Source organism: Lontra canadensis, unplaced genomic scaffold (genome assembly GCF_010015895.1).
Source record: "Lontra canadensis isolate GAN:19392208 unplaced genomic scaffold, GSC_riverotter_1.0 scaffold38, whole genome shotgun sequence".
NCBI classification, from domain to species: domain Eukaryota; kingdom Metazoa; phylum Chordata; class Mammalia; order Carnivora; family Mustelidae; genus Lontra; species Lontra canadensis.
Genome location: NW_022631032.1, coordinates 1,920,508 through 1,940,672, shown reverse-complemented (window position 1 = coordinate 1,940,672; position 20,165 = coordinate 1,920,508). Strand labels below are relative to the sequence as shown.

The following is a 20,165-nucleotide window of genomic DNA, read 5'->3' as shown; positions in this document are numbered from 1 at the left end:
AGATGAGGCACTCCAGCCTCATTCTTGGGCCTCCAGGCGTCTCTTGGTCAATATTAACATACCCTTCTGTGGCCAAGGACTCCGGGGCATTGATGGTAAGCTCTCTAGGAGTTCTTTTTTTTTTTAATTATTTATTTATTTATGGGGCACCTGGGTGGCTCAGCGGGTTAAAGCCTCTGCCTTCGGCTCAGGTCATGATCCCAGAGTCCTGGGATTGAGCCCCACATCAGGCTCTCTGCTCAGCGGGGAGCCTGCTTCCTCCTCTATCTCTGCCAGCCCCTCTGCCTACTTGTGATCTCTGTCAAAAAAATAAATTTTTAAAATCTCAAAAAAAAAAAAAATCCCTCTCCATTCTTACATGATTATTCATCCCCGCTTCTTAAAAAAAAAAAAAAAAGAATTATTTATTTATTAGACAGAGAAGACACAGTGAGAGAGGGAACATAAGCAGGGGGAGTGGGAGAGGGAGAAGCAGGCTTCCCGCTGAGCAGAGAGCCCAATGCGGGCTTGATCCCAGGACCCTGGGATCATAACCTGACTGAAGGCAGACATGTAACAGCTGAGCCACCCAGGCGCCCCTCTAGTAGTTCTTTAAGTTTTTATTTTAATTCCAATTAGTTAACACCCAGTGTTCTATCATTTTGAGGCGTACAATTCAGTAATCACACTCCCTTACCCCAGCGGGTGCTCATCGAGACAAGTGCGCTCCTTCCTCGCCATCCCCCGTTTCCTCCATCCCCCGTTTCCGCCATCCCCCCACCTGCCTCCCCTCTGGTGCCCATCAATCTGTTCTCCGTAGTCAAGAGTCCGTTTCTCCAAGTAGTGTTCTTGAAGCCCACCTCACTGAGACCAGAGGGAAAATATCACAGCACGCTAACAACTCCGTCCAACCTCTCAACCTTCCCCAACCTTCTCCACCTCCATTTCTACCACACTGAGCCAGATGACGGACTGAACCTGGCAGCAGGGTTTTACAGACTCTAGGCCTGTTCTGCTAGGGGGTCCAGCACCTCCAGGCCGGATGAAGACACTCGCCAGGTAAAATGGGAGTGTCTATCACACGCACAAGGAACGGTGAAGAGGAACAAGCCTGGGGCCTTGTAACGGTCACAGGCTGAGCAGTGGGAGCGCTAGCAAGGGAGGGGAAGCAAAACAAGAGAGCGGGGTATCCAAAAGTCATGCAACAAAGGGTAACACGCAAGAGTGGTTTGTTTGGTTAAAGCTGTGTGTAGGTTCAGTATGCTCTGGTCTGAGAAGGGGCCACTCGATCTGGCAAAATGGGGGCTGCTGGCATCCTCGATAAAAGCCACATCAGAGGCACCCTGGCACCCCCCCACTCCCCGTTCCCGCCCTGACTTCTCTGCCCAGCTGGTCTCCTCTTACTCCGTGACAGCTCTGGGATTCAGCTTCCTCGGACTGCTGATGGTGTCCAAATACGCTATCAGCACCCACCGCAGGAAACTCCTGTCTGTCCTTCCAGATGGCAGCAAGATGCCACCTTGGCCTATCGAGCCTTCCCTTGTACCCAGAGAGAGGCAGTCTGTCCCTTCTATGATACAAGACCTGCCCCCCAACTCCTCTCTCCCGCCTCCCTCCCTCGCCACAGCCACAGTGGCCCCCTGTTGGTCTCTAACACAAAGGCACACAAAGGCACACAAAGGCTTGGCTGTCCCTTTCTTACCCCTTCTATCTTTGGGACTTGTTCCCTAACCCCTTACCTCCTTCCAATGTCCCTTTCTCAGTAAGTTCTTTCTTTCCTCTTTAAAACCCAACAGCCCCTCTACCACATTCACTCTCCTTCTCCTTTTCGTGCTTTCTTTTTCCCAATAGCTTCCACATCCCACAGAAAAGCAATCTACTTATTTATCGATCTTCTTTTGTGTCACCCCCCACCCACCCCATGTAAGCACCGCAAGGGCAAGAACTTCTCATGAATCAATATAGGCTGTATCTCCAAAGGAGAATATTGTGGGCTCTTGTAGGTGCTCAAGAGATATCTATTAGTTGAAAGAACAAATAAACAGATGGGAGGGGCCCAAAGCCCAATCCGTGTGGGCTGAAAGGAACATGGGAAGTAAACAGGTGAAACGATCTAGTACAAACAACCCTCTGGGGGTGTCGAGAAGTGAGCCAGTAGTGCACATGGGATGGGAGGCTGTCAGCCTGTGTGTGTGGGCGTGTGTGCGTGTGCGCGTGCACACACGCATGCGCCAAAACGACCCAGCAGAGCGTGAGGAGTTAATGATGCGGGAGATGAGAGACATCTACTGGAGCCAAGCCCTTGAGTTGGCCCAAGGCACCGAGACCTGAAGCAGGAGAGGAGGGGTAAGTCTAAGGAGGAGCAGGCAGAGTTTTGGGGGACAGATGTAGCCAGAATCCACCATGTGGCTTAACATCTCAGCAGCGGGCTGGAGGACTTTACCGTGGTCCCCAGTGGTTCCGACTGCTTTCTGATTTGCATCGTTAACTCAAACCTCTAGTGACTTCTGCCTCCTCTAGCTTTTGACCAGCAGAGACACACCATGACACCAAAAGAGTCAACAAGTAACACCGACAGGCATGAGCCGGCAGTGACCTCGTCTGGTATTTTGAAGAAAACACCAGTCACTAAATCAGGATCACAGCTGTGGCCGGTGGAAGGACGTCAGAGCACCCAGTCTAACCCCATTATTGTAAGTAAGGGGCTCAGGGAGGGGAAGCGTCTGCTTATTCCCTGGGCTAGTGGCTGATAGGTGACTAGAATCCAAGGCCCTGACTCTCTCTCTCTCACTCCTCGTCAGCACTCAGCAGACTCTGCCCTGGACTGTGGAGTCGAGATACAGTCCCTGCACCACTGGACAAGCCAGCATGATGGTGCAGGTGCTAGAAACATAGAGAAGGAACTTCAGAGGTACGAAACATTCTGTGGCATCCCAGCACCTGCGAGGACATGCTGAAGCAGGTCCACATTATGCAGAGAACCCAACTCCAGCATGCCCCACCCATCACCCCCAAATCTGTCCTGAAACAGGTTTTAGCATGCATGTCAGAGGGAGCAGACATTGGTGTGGCTTTTGGGAGCAGCAATCTGACAGACTTGAATGAAACCAAAAATCTGCACACCTTTCTACCCAGTATTTTCACATCTAGAAAATTTTTCTAAGAATTACTAATGAAAGCAAGCAAAGATATGTGTAAGACGATTCATTGTGGCTTGGAGTATAATAGCAAAGGTCACACATAATGTGCACACATACATTTTAGTTACTCTGCGGCAAGAGACTGCAGTAAAAAGACTCCACTTGTTTCCATCATCTACTTCTGTCCGGTTTGAATCTATTATAAATACGTACTACTTTCATAATTCAAAAGAAGGAAAAATTAAAAGGACAAATAAACCCTCTCTGATCTGAATATATGTTCAAACTGTGGCAATGCAAATGACTTTATTATTTTTGTTTATATTATTGAAACTTTTACATTGAACGGGTATTGTTTTTATAGATATTAAACCTGGTTTAAAAATAATTCCTTCTCTGGATTCTTACTGCCTTCAATATAAAGAAAATATCTCATCTACAGAGCAGAGACAGCAAATTGTCCCAAACGCCCCATTCTTCCCTTCTTCTATAGCGGTAGAACCCCTGACTTCAAGCAAGGTACATTTCTCAGAATACAAACTACATTTCCCAGCTTCCCTAGCGCAGCCAGGTAAGAAAGACCATGTGACTAAGTTCTGGCCAATAGAGGGAGACCTCAGGTTGCTATATCACAGCTTCTGGGTCATTCATGCCTTTAAAGACCAGGGCATGCATTCACAACAGAAGAAATGCAAATTAAAACTGTACTGGGGTATATTTCTCACCTATCAGACTGGCAAAAACCAAAAGCTTCAAGTACACTATTGGGGAAATCGTGTAGAAACAGATACTCTCATACATTACTGGTGGGAATGTGAAATTACACAGTCCCTATAAGCCAGTCAGGCGCCCCAGAATAACACTGAAAATCTACAGGATTTTCATGCCTTTTCCTGCCCTATTCCCCTTTAGCCATCACAGGCTCTTCCTGAATAAATCTCTTGCACATTCTATCCTATTTTGGTATCTGCTTCTTGGAGGAACCAAGCTGACAACACAACTTAGGAGTTTTGTGTTTGTGATGGTATCAACATAGCAATTCTGAAGCAATTGTGTGTGTATTATAGGACTGACCAAATGAGTAAATATACTGATGTAGCTGGGGATCAAGGTTCTAGTGGCAGAAAAAGGAAAAAAACAAATATGGAATGAGGGAAGCAAGGAAGAATGCTGTTGTGTTGAAGAGGATTAGAAGGTCAATATAACCTCATGAATTATATGTTTGTGTGTGAGCATGTGTGTGTGTGTGAGCATGCAGCATTTATAGGAAATGAACGTAGGAGAGAAATATAAATAAATACCATGTGTGCATGTATATGCCGTGTGATTATCTATACATCGTCTACCTCTGTCCACAGAGAGGGACAAAGAGCACTGATGTTGGTTTCTAAATTCTGTTAAAAGGAATTAGTAAAAACATATCTACACAGAGACATGTATGCAAATATTCATAGCTGCATAATTCATAGTGGCCAAAACCCCAAACATTTCATCCAAATATCCATCAACTAGTGAATTAATTTTTTAAATGTAGTATATCCGTCCAATAGAATACTATCCAGTAATAAAAAGGAAGGAACTACTGATACTTTCTACAACATGAAGAATCTCAAAAACGTTATGCTGAGTGAAAAAAGCCTGCCACAAGAGCCTATGCGTTGTACAATTCCATGCAGGAATAGTCCAGAAAAGGCCAATCTAAAGAGACAGGAATCCGTGCTACCTAGGACCAGGGGTTGGTGTGGGGCTTCAAGTGCAGACAGTCAAGAGAGAAATTTCCAAGTGATGGACTGTGGTGAGGTTGCACAATTCTCCAAATTGGAAGAACTGTCCCCTCTCCCTTTTGGAGCCTCACGGCCCAGGGCTTCCCTTCAGACACCCTAAATTCCACTTGATGAATTGCAAAGGATCCTCAGCCGCTACCTGGGACAGCATTACTTATTCTCCATGGTCCAGAATGGATGTCCCCTCCTCTGCCAGACCAGGATCAACCCCTTCCTTCTACGCACTCTCGTTAAACACTCCACACAACTCTGAGAACCCTCTTCACTCTAACTCTTCCAGGTAAGTCTGTGCATGGCTGTCCTTCACCACTGGACATGGAGCTTCCTAAAGGCAGGGACCAGGGTATCATCTTCTACAGCACCTATCAAAGGGGCAGGCACATCAGGAACATTTGCCAAATGGACGAGTAAATGAATGAATGAACAAAGCTATGAAGAACAAGTGAGACAGAAGTGAAGAGAAAAGGTATGGGCTGTCTAAAGCGACGGATGAACCAATCGTTAAGAAAGCAATGAAAACACAACTACCAACCCCAGCCCAAGTCCTGGGTAGTCCTGGTATTAAATAATGAGCTTGAAGTGGGATTCTGGGAAGACAGGAAAGTAGGAAGCACCAGGAATCTCTTTCCCCACCTAGACAGGTGCACTATTTTGGAACTCTGGAGTCTGTTGAAGAGATGAAAGGCATCCACATTGGAAAGGAAGAAGGAAAATTATGTTTTCAGATGACATGACTTTATATGTAGAAAACCCTAAAGATTCCCCCAGAGAACTTATTGGAACTAATAAATGAATTCAGCGAAGTAGAAGGATATCAAGTCAACACACAGAAGCAGCTGCATTTCTGTACACAAACAACACACAACCTGAAAAGGAAATTACAAAAATAATCCCACTTATGGTAGCATCCAAAAGAATAAAATACTTAGGAATTAACCTAACCAAGGAGGTAAAAGATTTGTACAATGAAATCTATGAAACATTTCTGAAAGAAGTAAAAGAAGGCAGAAATAAATGGAAACACATCCCCCATTCATGGATCAGAAGACTTAATATTCTTAAAATGTACATACTACTGAAAGCAATCTACAGATTTTAATCCCATATGTGTCTAAATCTTAAGGGTGTCTTTTGCCAAAAAACATGTCCTAAAATTCATAGGAAATCTCAAGGGACCCCAAAGAGCCAAAACAATCTTGAAAAAGAAGAACAAACCTGGATGACACAGACTTACTGATTTCAAAACTCATCACAAAGCTACACTAACCAAAACCGTGTAAAACTGGCATAAAGACAGACATATGGAACAATGGAATAGAAGCAGTGATCAAGATGGTCAAGTGATTTTTGACAGGAGTGCCAAGACTATTCAATGAGGGGGAAAGGACAGTATTTTCAACAAATGGTGCTGGGAAAACTGGGTGTCCACATGCAAAAGAAAGAAGCTGGACCCTTACCTAATACCACATACAAAAATTAATTTGAAATGGATCAAGGGCCTAAACATAAGACCCCCCAAAATAAAGTGCTTAGAAGAAACAGAACAAAAGCATCACAACTTTGCATTTGGCAATGATTTTTTGGACATGATATCAAAGGCACAGGTAACAAAAGAAGAAATTGGCAGATCAGACTTCATAAAAATTTTTAAATTTTGTACATCAAGACACACCACCCCTGGAATAAAAAAACAACCATAGAATGGGAGATGATATATACAAATCATATATCCGATAAGGAATTTATATCCAGAATATATAAGTCCTAAAACTCAACAACAATAACAACAAACAATCCAGTTTAAAACTGGGCAAAGAAATTGAATAGACATTTCTCCAAAGAAGATATATGAATGACCAATAAGCACATGAAAAGATGCTCAACATCACTAATCATTAGGGAAATGCAAATCAAAACTACAATGAGATACTAACCTCAGCCTTAAAATAGCTACCAAAAAAAAAAAAAAAAAGTATTGCTAAGGATGTGGAAAAACTGGAACCCTTATACACGGTCGGTGAGAATGTAAAATGGTGCAGCCACTGTGGAAAACAGTATGGCAGTTCCTCAGTTAAAAACAGAATTACCATGAGATCTAGCAATTCTAGTTCTGGGTGTATACCAAGAAGAATTGAAAGCAGGGTCTTAAAGAGATACTCATACATCCATGTTTATAGCATCCTTTTTCACAATAGCTAAAAGTTGGAAGCAACCTGAGTGTCCAATGACAGATGAATGGATAAGCAAAATGTGATATATACATGTAATGGACTATTAGTCAGCCTTAAAAAGGAAACAGATTCTGTAATATGCTACAATAGGGATAAACTTCGAGGACATTATGCCAAGTGAAATAAGCCAGTCACAAAAAAGACAAATACTATAAAATTCTACTTATATGAGGTACTTAGAACAGATAAATTCATAAAAACAGAAATTGTAGTGGTGGTTGCCAGGGGTAGACAGAAGGGAAAATGGACAGTTATTGTTATTGGGTACAGTCTCAGTTTTACAAGATGGAAAACGTTATGGGGATGGATGGGAGTAATGGTTGTACAACAATGTGAATCTATTTAATACCACCGAACAGTACACCTAAAAATGGTTAAGACGTAGGGGCGCCTGGGTGGCTCAGTCAGTTAAGTGTCCAACTCGTGATTCTGGCTCAGGTCATGATCTCAGGGTCATGAGATCAAGCCCACCATTGGGTTCTATACCAGGTGTGGAGCCTGCTTAAGATTCTCACTCTCTCCCCCCCGCTCTGCCGCTCCCCATCCCACTCTCTCCCAAAAAAAAAAAAAGGTTAAGGTAAATTTTATGTTTTGTGTATTTTACTACAATTTTTAAAACCCTACAAAATAGTAACTATGTGAAGGACAATGGTGACAAAAATGACCCTTCTCTTACCTTCATCAAGCAGCCAGCAAACACAAGGAAGCCTTTTGAATGCAGATGCTTGGCCAAGGAGAACCCAAATCCCGAGTCACAGCCTGTGACCAGGACGGCTTTGCTGCCAACCTGTTTCAGAAGATCAGACCCCACATTAGGAACCCAGGATCCCAAGAGCTTAGTGACCAAGCAAACCTCCTCTGGACAGTGACAATTAGTGCTTCCTGAGTGGGCCAGTCCCAGTCCTGCCCACCTGCCCTTGGCTCTTAGAGAAGCACCATAATAGAGCAGAGAATGCTTGGCACTCCAAATCAGGAGATGAGGTTCTAACCCAAATTCTGCCACCAACTGGCAATGCTACCTGGGGAAGTCACTGCCCCCTTCTGGACCTCAGTTTCCTCATCTACAACCCCCAGCATCACCACCCCCCATCACCACAGTATTTATCATTTCTTACTCTGTGCAAGGCACTCCACACACATTTTTCTTATTTAATACCCCACAGTAACTCTACACAGTAAGTAGCATTATTACACCAGGTTACAAGTGAGGAGACATATTTTCTAAATGCCCAAAGTAGTCAGCCCGTGGTAGAACTGGAAGAGAGAGAATCCAAATCTGAACTCTTAAGCCCTAACTTCATCTTTGGCAGGAGTGGGGCAGTTGAGAGAGTAAGAAAGTGGTTCCAAGCATCCCAGGGGCACTGAAGCCCCGCTCTGAAGTGGCCCAGGGCTGGGAGCCCCTAGGGAAGGGCTGTGACCACCATAGCGGGGCTGCCACTCACCGGCTTCACCTCATCGGAATAAGCACGACGGCTGCTAGGGACCAGGGAGGCGGAGTAAAACAGCAGCGAGCGCCTGCGGGAGAAGAGGAGCTGTGAGCAAAGGCTGTGCTCCTACCTGCACCTCACTCCCGGGGCAAACAACTCAGAGGACCCTCAACCACCAGTATGGCCCCCATGGCTCCCGACCCCAAGCCGCTGAGGACAATCTGCTGGTACTACTGGGGAAGATGGTCCTAACTCTGTCCGCCAGGCTTGCTAGGCTGCAACAAAGTCAGCCTGCAGGTGCAGTGGCCATTTTTGCCACGTGTAGGAATCACCCTCCGGCAATACAGCCTTGTTACCAGAGCCTTCTGCAAATTCAATGTCTTCACCTCTGGGTTTTACGCTGCTTCCTGATAGTTTTTTTTCTTTCCCTTTTTTTTTTTTTTAAGATTTTATTTATTTATTTATTTGACAGACAGAGATCACAAGTAGGCAGAGAGGGAAGCAGAGAGAAGGGGGGAAAGCAGAGAGCCCGATGCGGGGCTCGATTCCAGGACCCTGAGATCATGACCTGAGCTGAAAGCAGAGGCTTTAACCCACTGAGCCACCCAGATGTCCCTCCCTTTTTTTTTTTTTTTTAGATTTTATTCATTGGAGAAAGAGAGAAAACATGAGTGGGGGGAAGGGCAGAGGGAGGGGGGAAGCTGGTCCCCCGCTGACCAGGGAGCCCAGTGCAGGGCTCGATCCCAGGACCCTGAGATCATGACCTTAGCCGAAGGCAGAGGCTTTAACGCACTGAGCCCCCCAGGTGCCCCCTGTTAGTTTTTTTCAACTAAACTTTTGTTTTGAAATAATTATAGATTCAAATGCAGTTAAGAAATAACACAGAAAGACGCCCTGTAACTTATTACCCAATTTCCCCCAGTGGTAACATTTTGCAAACCTATAGCACCCTATCACAATCAGGATATTGGAACAGATACAGTGAAAATACAGCACATTTCTGTCACCACAAGGATCCCTCCTGTTACCCTTTTAGAGCCACACCCATTCCTGTCCACTCCACGTCCTCCTTAACTACTAATCTGTTGTCCATCTCTACCATTCTGTCCTTTCAACAATGTTATATAAATGGAGTCACACAGTATATAACCTTTTGGGATTGTCTTTTCACTCAACATAATTTTCTGGAGATTTAACCAGATTGTTGCACATATCAATAATTTGTTTTTTTATTGCTAAATTGTTTTCGATGGTATGGGTATACCACAGTTTTTTTAATGATCAACTATCTTTGTTGGCTCATTTTTGTTTTTAGGTAGGTTCCATGCCCAATGTGGGGCTCGCGCTCCACTCTGAGATTGAGTCGCAAACTCTACCAACTGAGCCCGTCAGGCACCCCTAACCATTCAACTATTCAAGAGCATCCATGCTGTTTCCGGTTTAGGGTTATTATAAGTAGAGCTGCTATGAACATTCCTGTGTAAGTTCTTGTACAAGTCTGCTCTCTTAAGTAAGTACCCAGGAGAACCATTGCTGGGTCATATGGCAGATGCGTAGTTAGTTTTTAAGAAAATGTCAAACTGCTTTCCAGAGCGGTGAGCATTCTACATTCCCAGCCCCAAGGGATCCACTTTCTATCTTCACCAGCATTTGGTGGTGTCACAATTTTTTTTATTTTAGTCATGTTGATTACGGTGGCTTCAATGTGCATTTCTCAAATGGCTAATGACATTGAACTTTTTTTTAAGATTTTATTTATTTATTTGACAGACAGAAATCACAAGCAAGCACGGGCGGGGAGGTGGGAGTGGGGAAGCAGGCTCTCCACTGAGCAGAGAGCCCAATGCAGGGCTCTATCCCAGGACTCTGAGATCATGACCTGAGCCGAAGGCGGAGGCTTAACCCACTGAGCCACCCAGGCGCCCCGACATTGAACATCTTTGCCTGTGCTTATTTGCCATCCGTATACCCTCTTTGGTAAAATGTCTCTTCGTGTCTTTTGTCCATATTCTTCTTTAAAAAAAAAAAAAAAGAAAGAAAAGAAAAGAAAAGATTTTATCTTCAAATAATCTCCATACCCAGTGTGGGGCTTGATCTTAAAACCCTGAGATCAAGAGACGAAACCTCTACTGTCTGAGCCAACCAGGTGCCCCTCTTTGATCCATATTCGAATTATACTGTATTGTTCTTTCACTATTGAGCTCTGAGAGTTCTTTACAGGTTTTAGAGGCTAGTCCTCTGTTACATATGCAGGATGCAAATACTTCCTCCTATTGGGCAAGCTGTCTTTTCTTCCTCTCACAGGGTCTTTTGCAGAGGGAACCTGTTTCATTTGGATGAAGTCTGATTTAGCGATGTTTCCTTTTATGGGTCACGCTTTTGGTGTCAAGTTTCAGAATTCTTTGCTTATCCCAGAACCCGAGATTTTCTCTTGATTTTTTTCTAAAAGTCTGATAGATTTGTGTTTGACATTTTAGGTCCATGATCCATTTTGAGTTTTGTATACAATGTAAGACATAGGTCAAAGTTTATTTTTTTGCTTATAAATGTCCAACTGCTCCAGAACGTTTTTGTTTTGGTTTGGTTTTTTTTGGAAATGTACACTTTTCTGCCTTGAATTGCTTTTGCGCCTTTATCAAACATCAGTTGGGGATATTTGTGCGGGTCTGTTTCTGGATTCTCTCTTAGATTTCGTTGAGCTATCTGCTCCCATCTTATTTTTCTTTTTCAAAATTGTTTTTTCTATTTTATTTCCCTTGTTTAGTCCTATAAATTTTCAAACAATCTTGTCCTTATCCACAAAAATCTGACTGTGATTTTGATAGAGATTGTGCTAAACTCATATATCAATTTGGGTGAAACTGATATTTTTACTTTTTCAAGTTCTTCAATCCCTGAACTTAGTATGGGTCTCCATTTATTTAGACCATTGATTTCTTTCATCAGCACGGTACAGTTTCCTGCAATACAAATCCTGTGCATGCTTACTGTATTTATACCTCTGTATCTCATTTTTTTGAGCATTTTAAATGGTTTTTTTTTTAAGATTTTATTCATTCATTTGTCAGAGTGAGCACAGGAAGACAGAGTGGCAGGCAGAGGCAGATGGAGAAGCAGGCTCCCGCTGAGCAAGGAGCCTGATGTGGGACTCGATCCCAGGACGCTGGGATCATGACCTGAGCCGAAGGCAGCGGCTTAACCAACTGAGCCACCCAGGCGTCCCTAATTGGTATTGTTTTAAATTTTGACATCCTCAAGTTCATTGTCAGGCTATAAAAATACATTGTTTTTGTGTGTTATCTCAATTCCTGGAACAAACCCATTTTTCACAGTTTCTATTTTTATGTATTGCTGAATTCTACTTGCTAATATTTTTAAGATTTTCACATCTCTATTCATGAGGAATATTAGTGCGTGGGTCTCTTTTTTTGTGCAGTCTTTGTCTGGCTAGGGAATCAGGGTAGAACTACTTTCATAAACTAAACTGGGAAGGGTTAGTGCTGGGTAGGGATGGAGTCCCCTACAAGGTCTCCACTCCTACTGCCTGGCTGGGAGGGGCTGGAGGGTCTCACTACTGCTCCCAACATGCATGGGAGCATGGGGTCTCATTACTGCTGGGAGACTGGTGAAGTCCTGACTCTCCCGGACTCCCACCCAAGCAGGCAGGGTGCCTGATTACTGCTGGGTGGGAACAAAAGACTTGGCCCCTCCTTGGCGTTCTCGGATACTACCTCTACTGAAGGGACTGGGGTACCCCACTACAGCCGGGGTGAACTGGAGGTTGAGGCTCAGTACAGCTTTTGCAGGTGCAGGAAGGGGTGGAGCCTCAGCACTTCCTGTGGTGTTTGGCTGGAGTAGAGCAATTACTGTCTCCAGTTTTCTGTCTTGCTAGGCCAGTCTTTGGGCTAGAGAGAGCAGACTCCTACTGGGGTTTTTTTGTCCTGAGCTGTCATTTCTGTGCTGCCAGCCACTTCAGCAACAGGTGTGGGGTAGATGAAGGGCAAAGAAAATCTAAAGAGCTCATCACTGTGTTGTTTCTTGGGCCCTGAGGTCCCTAGCTGATCCATCTTCTTCTCCCCATCTTCTAGAGTCTTGTTATGCCTTTTTATATAACCTGGGGGCTTTAGTTGTATCCAATGGGAGGAAAAGAGAAAAATACATCTACTCCATCTTTCCAGAAGGAGAAGTACTGTTCAGTTTTTTTAAGCTATTTTTTAAAATTTTATTTATTTATTTGAGAGGAGAGAGAGAGAGCAAGAGAGGAGGAAGGGGCAGAGAGAGAGAGAGAAACAGACACCCAGCTGAGCAGGAAGCCTGACATGGGGCTTAATCCTAGGACCTGAGATCATGACCTGAGCCCAAGGCAGACGCTTAACTAAGTGAGCCGCCCAGGTGCTCCAAAGTACGGTTAATTTTTAAATGAATACTAAACCAGAAACAGTAAACAGAGGTGGCAGGGTCACCTGAGCAGCTGGTGAACAGGGGAGAGGAGGTAGGAGATAAATTTGCTTTTTACCATGTACTATTTTGTACTATGTGAATATATTACCTATTCAAAACACAAAGCTTTTAAAATATTCATAAAAATATGTTATCCCGGGGTGCCTGGGTGGCTCAGTCAGTTAAGCAGCTGCCTTCAGTTCAGGTCTGATCTCAGTGTCCTGAGATTGAGCCCTGTGTCAGGCTCCCTGCTCAGCAGGGGAGTCTGGTTCTCCCACTCTCTCTGCCCCTAAAAAAATACTTTTTTTTTTAATGTGTTATCCAACATTCTTAAGAACAATGGGTTCACTAGACAGAAATGAGGGTCCACTAGGAAAGTCAGCCAAAGTAAACTCCTGTCCTTTTGAATTGCCACAGCAGAATCTCTTTGGATTTTAAGTCCTGGAGCATGGTGGTCTTAAGTGTGAGCGGAATGGTATGGTTAGTACACCCAAAGGTAGTTAAATGACTTTATTCAAAGAGAATCACTGTTTTCCCCAAGACCCCAGGGGTTAATCTGCAAAAAGAACGTGTCTCTCCTGGACCAGTTCTTTCCCTGCAAGTTCCCTTTGTGCTACTTGATACTATAAAAAGTAACAGAAAGGTCACAGCAAGAGAGAGAATTTATTTCAAACTGACTTGCTGCCAGATTTTTTCTAATCTACCTCCCCATTCTCAAATACTTTTCAGGCCCAAACTTCACTCTCTTTGGGTGTCTTACAGTAAGCTCTACAGCTCAAACCCAGCTGTCAGTGGAGATTTCCTCCGCTCCAGAGAACACAACGCTCCACCCCTCCACACCCACCGCTAAGAGGCAGAACCCTGACAAGGTGAGTGAATGGAGCCAATGTGAGCATGGGGAAGCTCCCACAACATCAGAGTATCCTGCTGGGGACGGCCTGGCCTCCCAGCCTTTGCCTCATGGCCGTTGCAGATGCGGCAGGATCCCCAGCTTGGGATTGCTTCTCAGTCTGGAGGGTCCCTGGGCCTGGGAAGGCCTCACTACCTCCATTCTCAAACTTCAGTTGACAGGCATCTGGGAAGCATGTTAAAATGCAGACTCCCAGGTCCCTCCCATTGACACTCTGATTCAGCACGAAGAGGTGGCAGCAAACTGCGGGTCAACCCACCTCTTACTCCAGCCGCCATGCTTGTCTTGCAGGTGGTACAAGTTCAGCTCAGGACAGTCAGTTTTCTGCGGGGTGGAACCCCAAAGAGGCAGCAGCCACATTCAGAGAAGACCTCACCAACTGCTGTCCTAACCTACAAGTGCAATCAGATGGGGCAGAGAAGGTACAACCTGGCACTTCCCCCAAGGGCCTGTGGAAGAACCTCCTGGTCCCCAGAGCATCCAGGAACTTGCCAGGCCACATCTGAGACACCACCCCATGCTGGCCAGGGCATCAATTCTGGCTTCTTCTCCATCTTGTGTCTCTTCCATCATGAATCAGCCGCAATAACCCAGCTTTCTGCAGCGAGGAGTCATGATTAAGTAATTGGACAGGCTGACTATACCAAGATGATGGTGTCTAGGAGGGACAAATGTCAGTGACAGAGTGCAGCCTGGGAGAAATATGGCCTCATGCGGCAGCATATGCAAAAACAATACAGTCCAGTCAACCACGAATCATAAGGGATGTGGCTGCCAACGGAATCTACAGGAGTCAAGGCTGGAAGGGATAAAGGAGCCCTTCTCCACTCTGCCCAGATCAGGCTCTCCTGGAGTATTGCGTGTCAGGCCCAAGCAGGCGGAGCTGAGCACTGGCCCAGCTGGTTTGTGTAACCAGGATCCCGGAGGTGGGAAATGATCAATAACTTACTTCTCCGGGGCCAGCACCAGAGCCTTCCACCGAAGCCAGAAACTCAAAATCCGAGGGCTATGCAGAGCCAGTAAGTAGGGCAGGCTGTCAGGTCAGAGTCCTTCAAGAGAGCTGGGCTCCATTCCCCCTTCCAGGGGATGCGGCCCCTGTGGGAGAGGCCATTTCATTCTCCTCTTCTATGATGTCCTCTGCTAGTTGAAGCCCGTTTCCAACCAAGCCTCTGTAGCCCATGGAAATGCTTTTAAGCAAATGGTCCTAAAAGCCTAAATGCATGTTCTTCCAGACAGACTTATTTATTGGCAGAGAAAATATCCATTGATTTTCTAGCTGCTGAGACTTTACATTTCACCTGACCCTTAATTTCACTCCTCTCAAATACAAAAGAATAGAAAGCATATTGTTTTTTCCTTGCTCTGGCTGCAAAAGAAGAAAATGGGGTAATAGAGGACTCTGAATCCCCTTGGAAAAGGCAATTCCAGAAGTTCTCAAAGAAGAGCTACTTATTTAATTTGTACTTAATGCTTTCTCTAAATCACTCAAACCATTCCGGGAAACCTTGGGACATTTTCATTAACTGGTTTCATGTGTAAGATTTAAATACAGCAATTATCCAAATGATAAAAGAATTGAGACACATCAACATTCTGTGCCTTCTGGGGCACCTGGGTGGCTCAATCAGTTAAGCATCCGCCTTTGGCTCAGGTCATGATCCTGGGATCGAGTCCTCCATCAGGCTCCTGGCTCATTGGGGAGTCTGCTTCTCCCTCTCCCTCTGCCTGCCACTCCCGTTGCGTGTACTCTCTCTCTCTCTCTCTGTCAAATAAATAAAATCTTAAAAAAAAACCTCTATGCCTCCTGATGCAATGTTCCTTCCAAGTGGGGCGTCACCTCACTTAAGGGGGGGGTCCTTCCAAACACACACATATGAATGTACACACAAAGAAACACCACACAACCCTAACTGACATTCTTCCAAAGTGGCAAGGTCATGAACAACCAAGACTGAAGAACCATTCCCAGTAGGAAGACTTTGAGGACCCACGACAACTAAAGGTACTGTGGGAGCCTGGTTTGTACCCGGGACCAGAAAAGGTCCATTAGTAGGCCACTTGGTGAAATCTGCATCAGCAGATTAGTTCACCGGTATTAATGCAGCAGTCACTTCCTGGTTTACATGGTCACACTACGGTTTGCGAGAGGTCAACATACGGGGAAGTGAGGTGAAGGAGATACAGGAACTCTCTGTACTCCTTCTGCAACTTTCACATAAGGGCAATTATTTCAAAAGAAAAAGCTGAAAAACACAAAGCAGGGATGAAAGATCTTCTTCTGTGCCCTGTGAAGGTCTTTGTCTTCTGAGGACACCTTTGTTTCCTCTGCTGGTGACAGCAGGAACGGACAGACATCTTTGGAGAGTCAGGCCTTCTTACCTCCTGCAGCATCCATGTGTGACAAACTCTGTTTTGCTCACAAACTGTGACCCTCAAGGGCACCTCCAGCCTTTCGCTTCTTACCTTGTTCCATTTTCTCTGTCATAGCAACTCAGGGTTCTCCCTGGCAGCTGTGACAGGGGTCTGAAGAGGCGGATGGACAGCATGGTGGCCACAAGAGGTAGAACAGTGGATCTCCTTCTGGTGGGTTCTGAAACACAAAATGCACCCTCAGCATTGCCTTGTTGCCTCCATGGGCATACCCTTCGGGACTGAGGCAGGGTCCTCCCGCACATCTCTCATGAAGCTGCTGCTTCCTATGATGGAAAAAGTCAGGAACTGCGTTCTAGTTCTGGCTGTGCCACCACCTCCTTGGGCAACCATGGGCGGGCTGTCACCCACCTGTAACGTGAGAAGGTGGGACCGGACAGGTGATCTGACAACCAAGTGAAGTATCAACCAAAGGGGACACTTGAGGACCCACCCCATGGGTCATGGAGCCTCACGGAGCCCCATTCTCATCTGTGTTCCCCATAACCAGCAGATCATCAGTCTGTGGTGACCCCGGGCATCAGCCTGCACGCTGTTTGGCCACAGGCCTCCAAGTGCAGCTCTTCCAGCCCCGCACAAATCACTGGGCTCCACCCAGCTCCTTTCTCCCCCAGCCCACCACACACAGGGTCGGGCTCTGACGCTCAACTCAGCAGTAGCTCTGGAGCCTGGAGACTGGAGCTAGAAGGTAAGACACACTTCCATCAACCTTAATTAAAACACACACACACTGAGTCTCACACCTGCCCCACCCTCTTCTGAAGTCACATCAACCTTATTGCAACAAGGCCATGTACCACAGGGTGTCACCTTAAGTTACCTTAAGGCTACTCAGCACCAGGACTAGCTGTCCACAATTAACTTAGTGGCCCTCCAGGCTGGAGGGCTGGGGGGGGGCGGGTACCAGGAGGGAGCTGAGCAAGGCAACCACAACCAGAGGAGCTGCTGGTCTTTTCCTGGTGAACCATCCTAGCCTCTCGTTTGCACATCTGCCTGTGGTTTGTTACAACATTGTTATTGGGAACAGGGCTGTGCCTGGGAGGCAGCTCCTCCAGGCCCTCGTGCTGCCACCTGAACCCAACTAATGACCAGCCACCAGGGCCACTTGGTCAAGAACTCAATTCGTTATCTAGCCAACCACCGCACAGTTCACTGTGGGCAGCAGGTGGAGGTGTCTGATCTGTTCAAACCTCAAGAAAGGGAAACAAATAGGGATCGCTTGGACTGTGTAATCCTTCCTGGACTACAGGGCAGGTTCTTACTTCCACTCCTGTCCCTCCTCACCACAGCATTCTCAGCACTGTACTCAGAAAGATCTTTATAGATCCATCAAGTGGGGGCCTGGGTGGCTTGGTCGGTTAAATGTCGGCTCAGGTCATGATCCCAGGGTCCTCGGATTGAGCCTCCCAACAGGCTCCCTGCTCCGTTGGGAGTCTGCTTCTCCCTTCCCCTACTCATGCTCTCTGCCTCTCTCTCAGATAAACAAAATCTTTAAAAAATATACCTATAATATATGTAAAATATATATAAATATATTTATATCATATCATATATTATAATATGTGTGTGTACATATATACATATATATACATACATGTATATATATAAAATATCAGTCAACTTATGTGACTTCTTTGCCTAAAAGCCTCTTCTCCATGCCTGCTGGGCACAGGCCTCTGCCTCCCTTCCCAGCCTCCTCTGGTACCACGCTACCCTGGGCCATGCTGACCTTCTGAAAGCTTCTGGTATGTGTCCCAGATCCCCCAGGCAGCACACAGAGCCTGCTCTCTGTAAGATCATTCTTCAATCCCAAACCACCATGTTTCTTTACTTTATCCTCCCCTTCTGGATCGTAAGCTCGGAGGGGACAGGAGCCTTGTCCACATCCCTCATGCCGGGAAAAAGCCTAACACGAAGGAGGCGTTCAGTGAGAGTGGGGATGAGCTGTGTGTAGAAAGGTGGCCTGCAGCCAAAACTAGAGTTACCACAGCGAGCATTTGGCAGGCAACAGCAACACAGAGCCCAAACCAGCCCTTCAGAGAAGGCACAAGGCCACGGGGCACAGAGGCTCCAAGGTGTGCCCCTCCCCCACCCCTGCAGCTGAGTGGGCCTAGCTCAGGCACCTCAGCCTCTCTCCTCAGGACTGGAGTCTGAGCTCACTGCCACTGGGGCACTCCAAATCCAGCAGTCTATAATTAAAGCCCTTCATCCCTTCTGCTCAGTGCCTTGGCAGAGACGACTTCAGTATTATCTCCACACAGAGGGCTGTTTTCAATTTTATTTTCCCTCAAGTCAGCACTATGGGAAAGTGCTCGAGTAAGAATAGCTTAAAATACATGAAAACTCGGCCCTTTGAATAATGCGCTGTTGGTGACATTTTCTCTGACACACAGAACAGTAGGATTTTAGATCTCTTCTTCCTTTTTAAGTTTCTAAAACATGTTGCTTTCCCCACGGCAAACACAGTGCTACAGGCCATGGGATTCCCAAGCAGGCTTTGGGGATGTTTGCCATCTTAATGCCTGGTGCTGGGCTTTCTTCTCTGTAAATATGAAGTTCTCAAACTTGAAAAGCCCTCACTTGCCTTTCGGTTTGGAAACAGAGGTGGCTGGGAGAGGTGCTCATGGCAAGAAGGCAGAACACCTTTGGGGGTGGTAGGTGGGGGACAGTCTCCTGGGCCTTGAACCCAGTCAGCAGCCCTAAGGAAACTTGGCACAGAGGACGTGACTGCCAGGGACCAAACTTTCATGAAATCAAGATGCTTACATGCCATTCTGGAATCTGGGAGGAAATTTTCTTTTCCTCTCTTTTCTTTTCTTTTTAAAGATTCTATTTTTTTATTTGAGAGAGAGAGAGAGAGCACAAGCAGAGGGAAGGGCAGAGGGAGAGGGAGAAGCAGACTCTCCACTTAACCGGATGAGCCACAAGGCATCCCAAGGGAGAAACTTTTCTGATACTAAGAGCACCTGAGTCTACTCTCCAGGGCACCCTCTTTCCATTTTCAATGTGGCACCCACGCATAACCTGTGGTATGTACCTTCTCTCCAAAAAAATAGTGTGTGCATCCTCGCCCCAGTGCTGGGCTCCCCTGTGGCATGCTGACAGGACTAACTCACGGAGGACGGAGCTGGTTGGTTGCATTCCTGTGGGTTAGGATCAAGGTCTCTCTTGCAAGGGACAGACATTCCCCACCCTGAAATCCTTGGAAAAAGTGAGGTCATCAGCAGGCAACAGGAACACAGGAGGCAGGCCTTAGGCAGGAAAGAGAATGTATGTGTCTTCAGACATGAAGTCTGGATGGGTCTTGGCACTACCACTTGGGAAAAGTAGCCCCTATCCTACCGAGGAGGGCAGGACGGGTTTAGGCAAGAAATGTTCCTATGTAGGAACCCCACACTAAAGAGCTTAAGACCAGTGAGCTTCTGTGTGAGATTCGAACGTCTGACAACCAGGAGCCTGCCTCCAGTGTGTTCTACCTGGCTGTTTCTGTTTGGGCAGCCTAGTGTTTTAAAAGGCAATGTAACTAGGCAGCTAAGTTATGCTTTAACACAACACAAAGTTTACACCTACTATCTATCTTAAACCTCCCCACAATTACCTTCGTTAACTTCCTGGATTCTATGGGCATTTGAGTTTGAAATCCCTACTCAGAGAGATATATTTTCCTTTGGCCATTTCCCTTCTTGTTACTTAGCACAGGCTTGCCTGAAAGTTCCAGGCCAGCTCAGCTACACATGCTAACTGCATAGTTAACAGGGCTTCCATAAGGCCACGCAAAAGGGAAAACCTGCCAAGGCTTAAAGCCCTAATTCAAAAAAGATGAC

The 20,165-nt window shown here is 45.9% G+C and overlaps 1 protein-coding gene across 3 annotated transcripts in view; it reads right to left on the bottom strand.

Annotated features, from left to right (window-relative positions):
- Positions 1-20,165, bottom strand: part of BDH1 (3-hydroxybutyrate dehydrogenase 1) — a 41,977-nt gene that overhangs the window by 11,780 nt on the left and 10,032 nt on the right. For all 3 annotated transcript variants that reach the window (XM_032869308.1, XM_032869307.1, XM_032869309.1), the window contains exons 2-4: positions 16,375-16,501; positions 8,577-8,649; positions 7,811-7,921 (exon numbers count right to left, since the gene is read on the bottom strand). In XM_032869308.1, coding sequence (XP_032725199.1) covers positions 7,811-7,921; positions 8,577-8,649; positions 16,375-16,457 — 267 coding nt within the window. In that variant the 5' untranslated portion in view covers positions 16,458-16,501. The remainder of the gene's footprint in view (positions 1-7,810; positions 7,922-8,576; positions 8,650-16,374; positions 16,502-20,165) is intronic.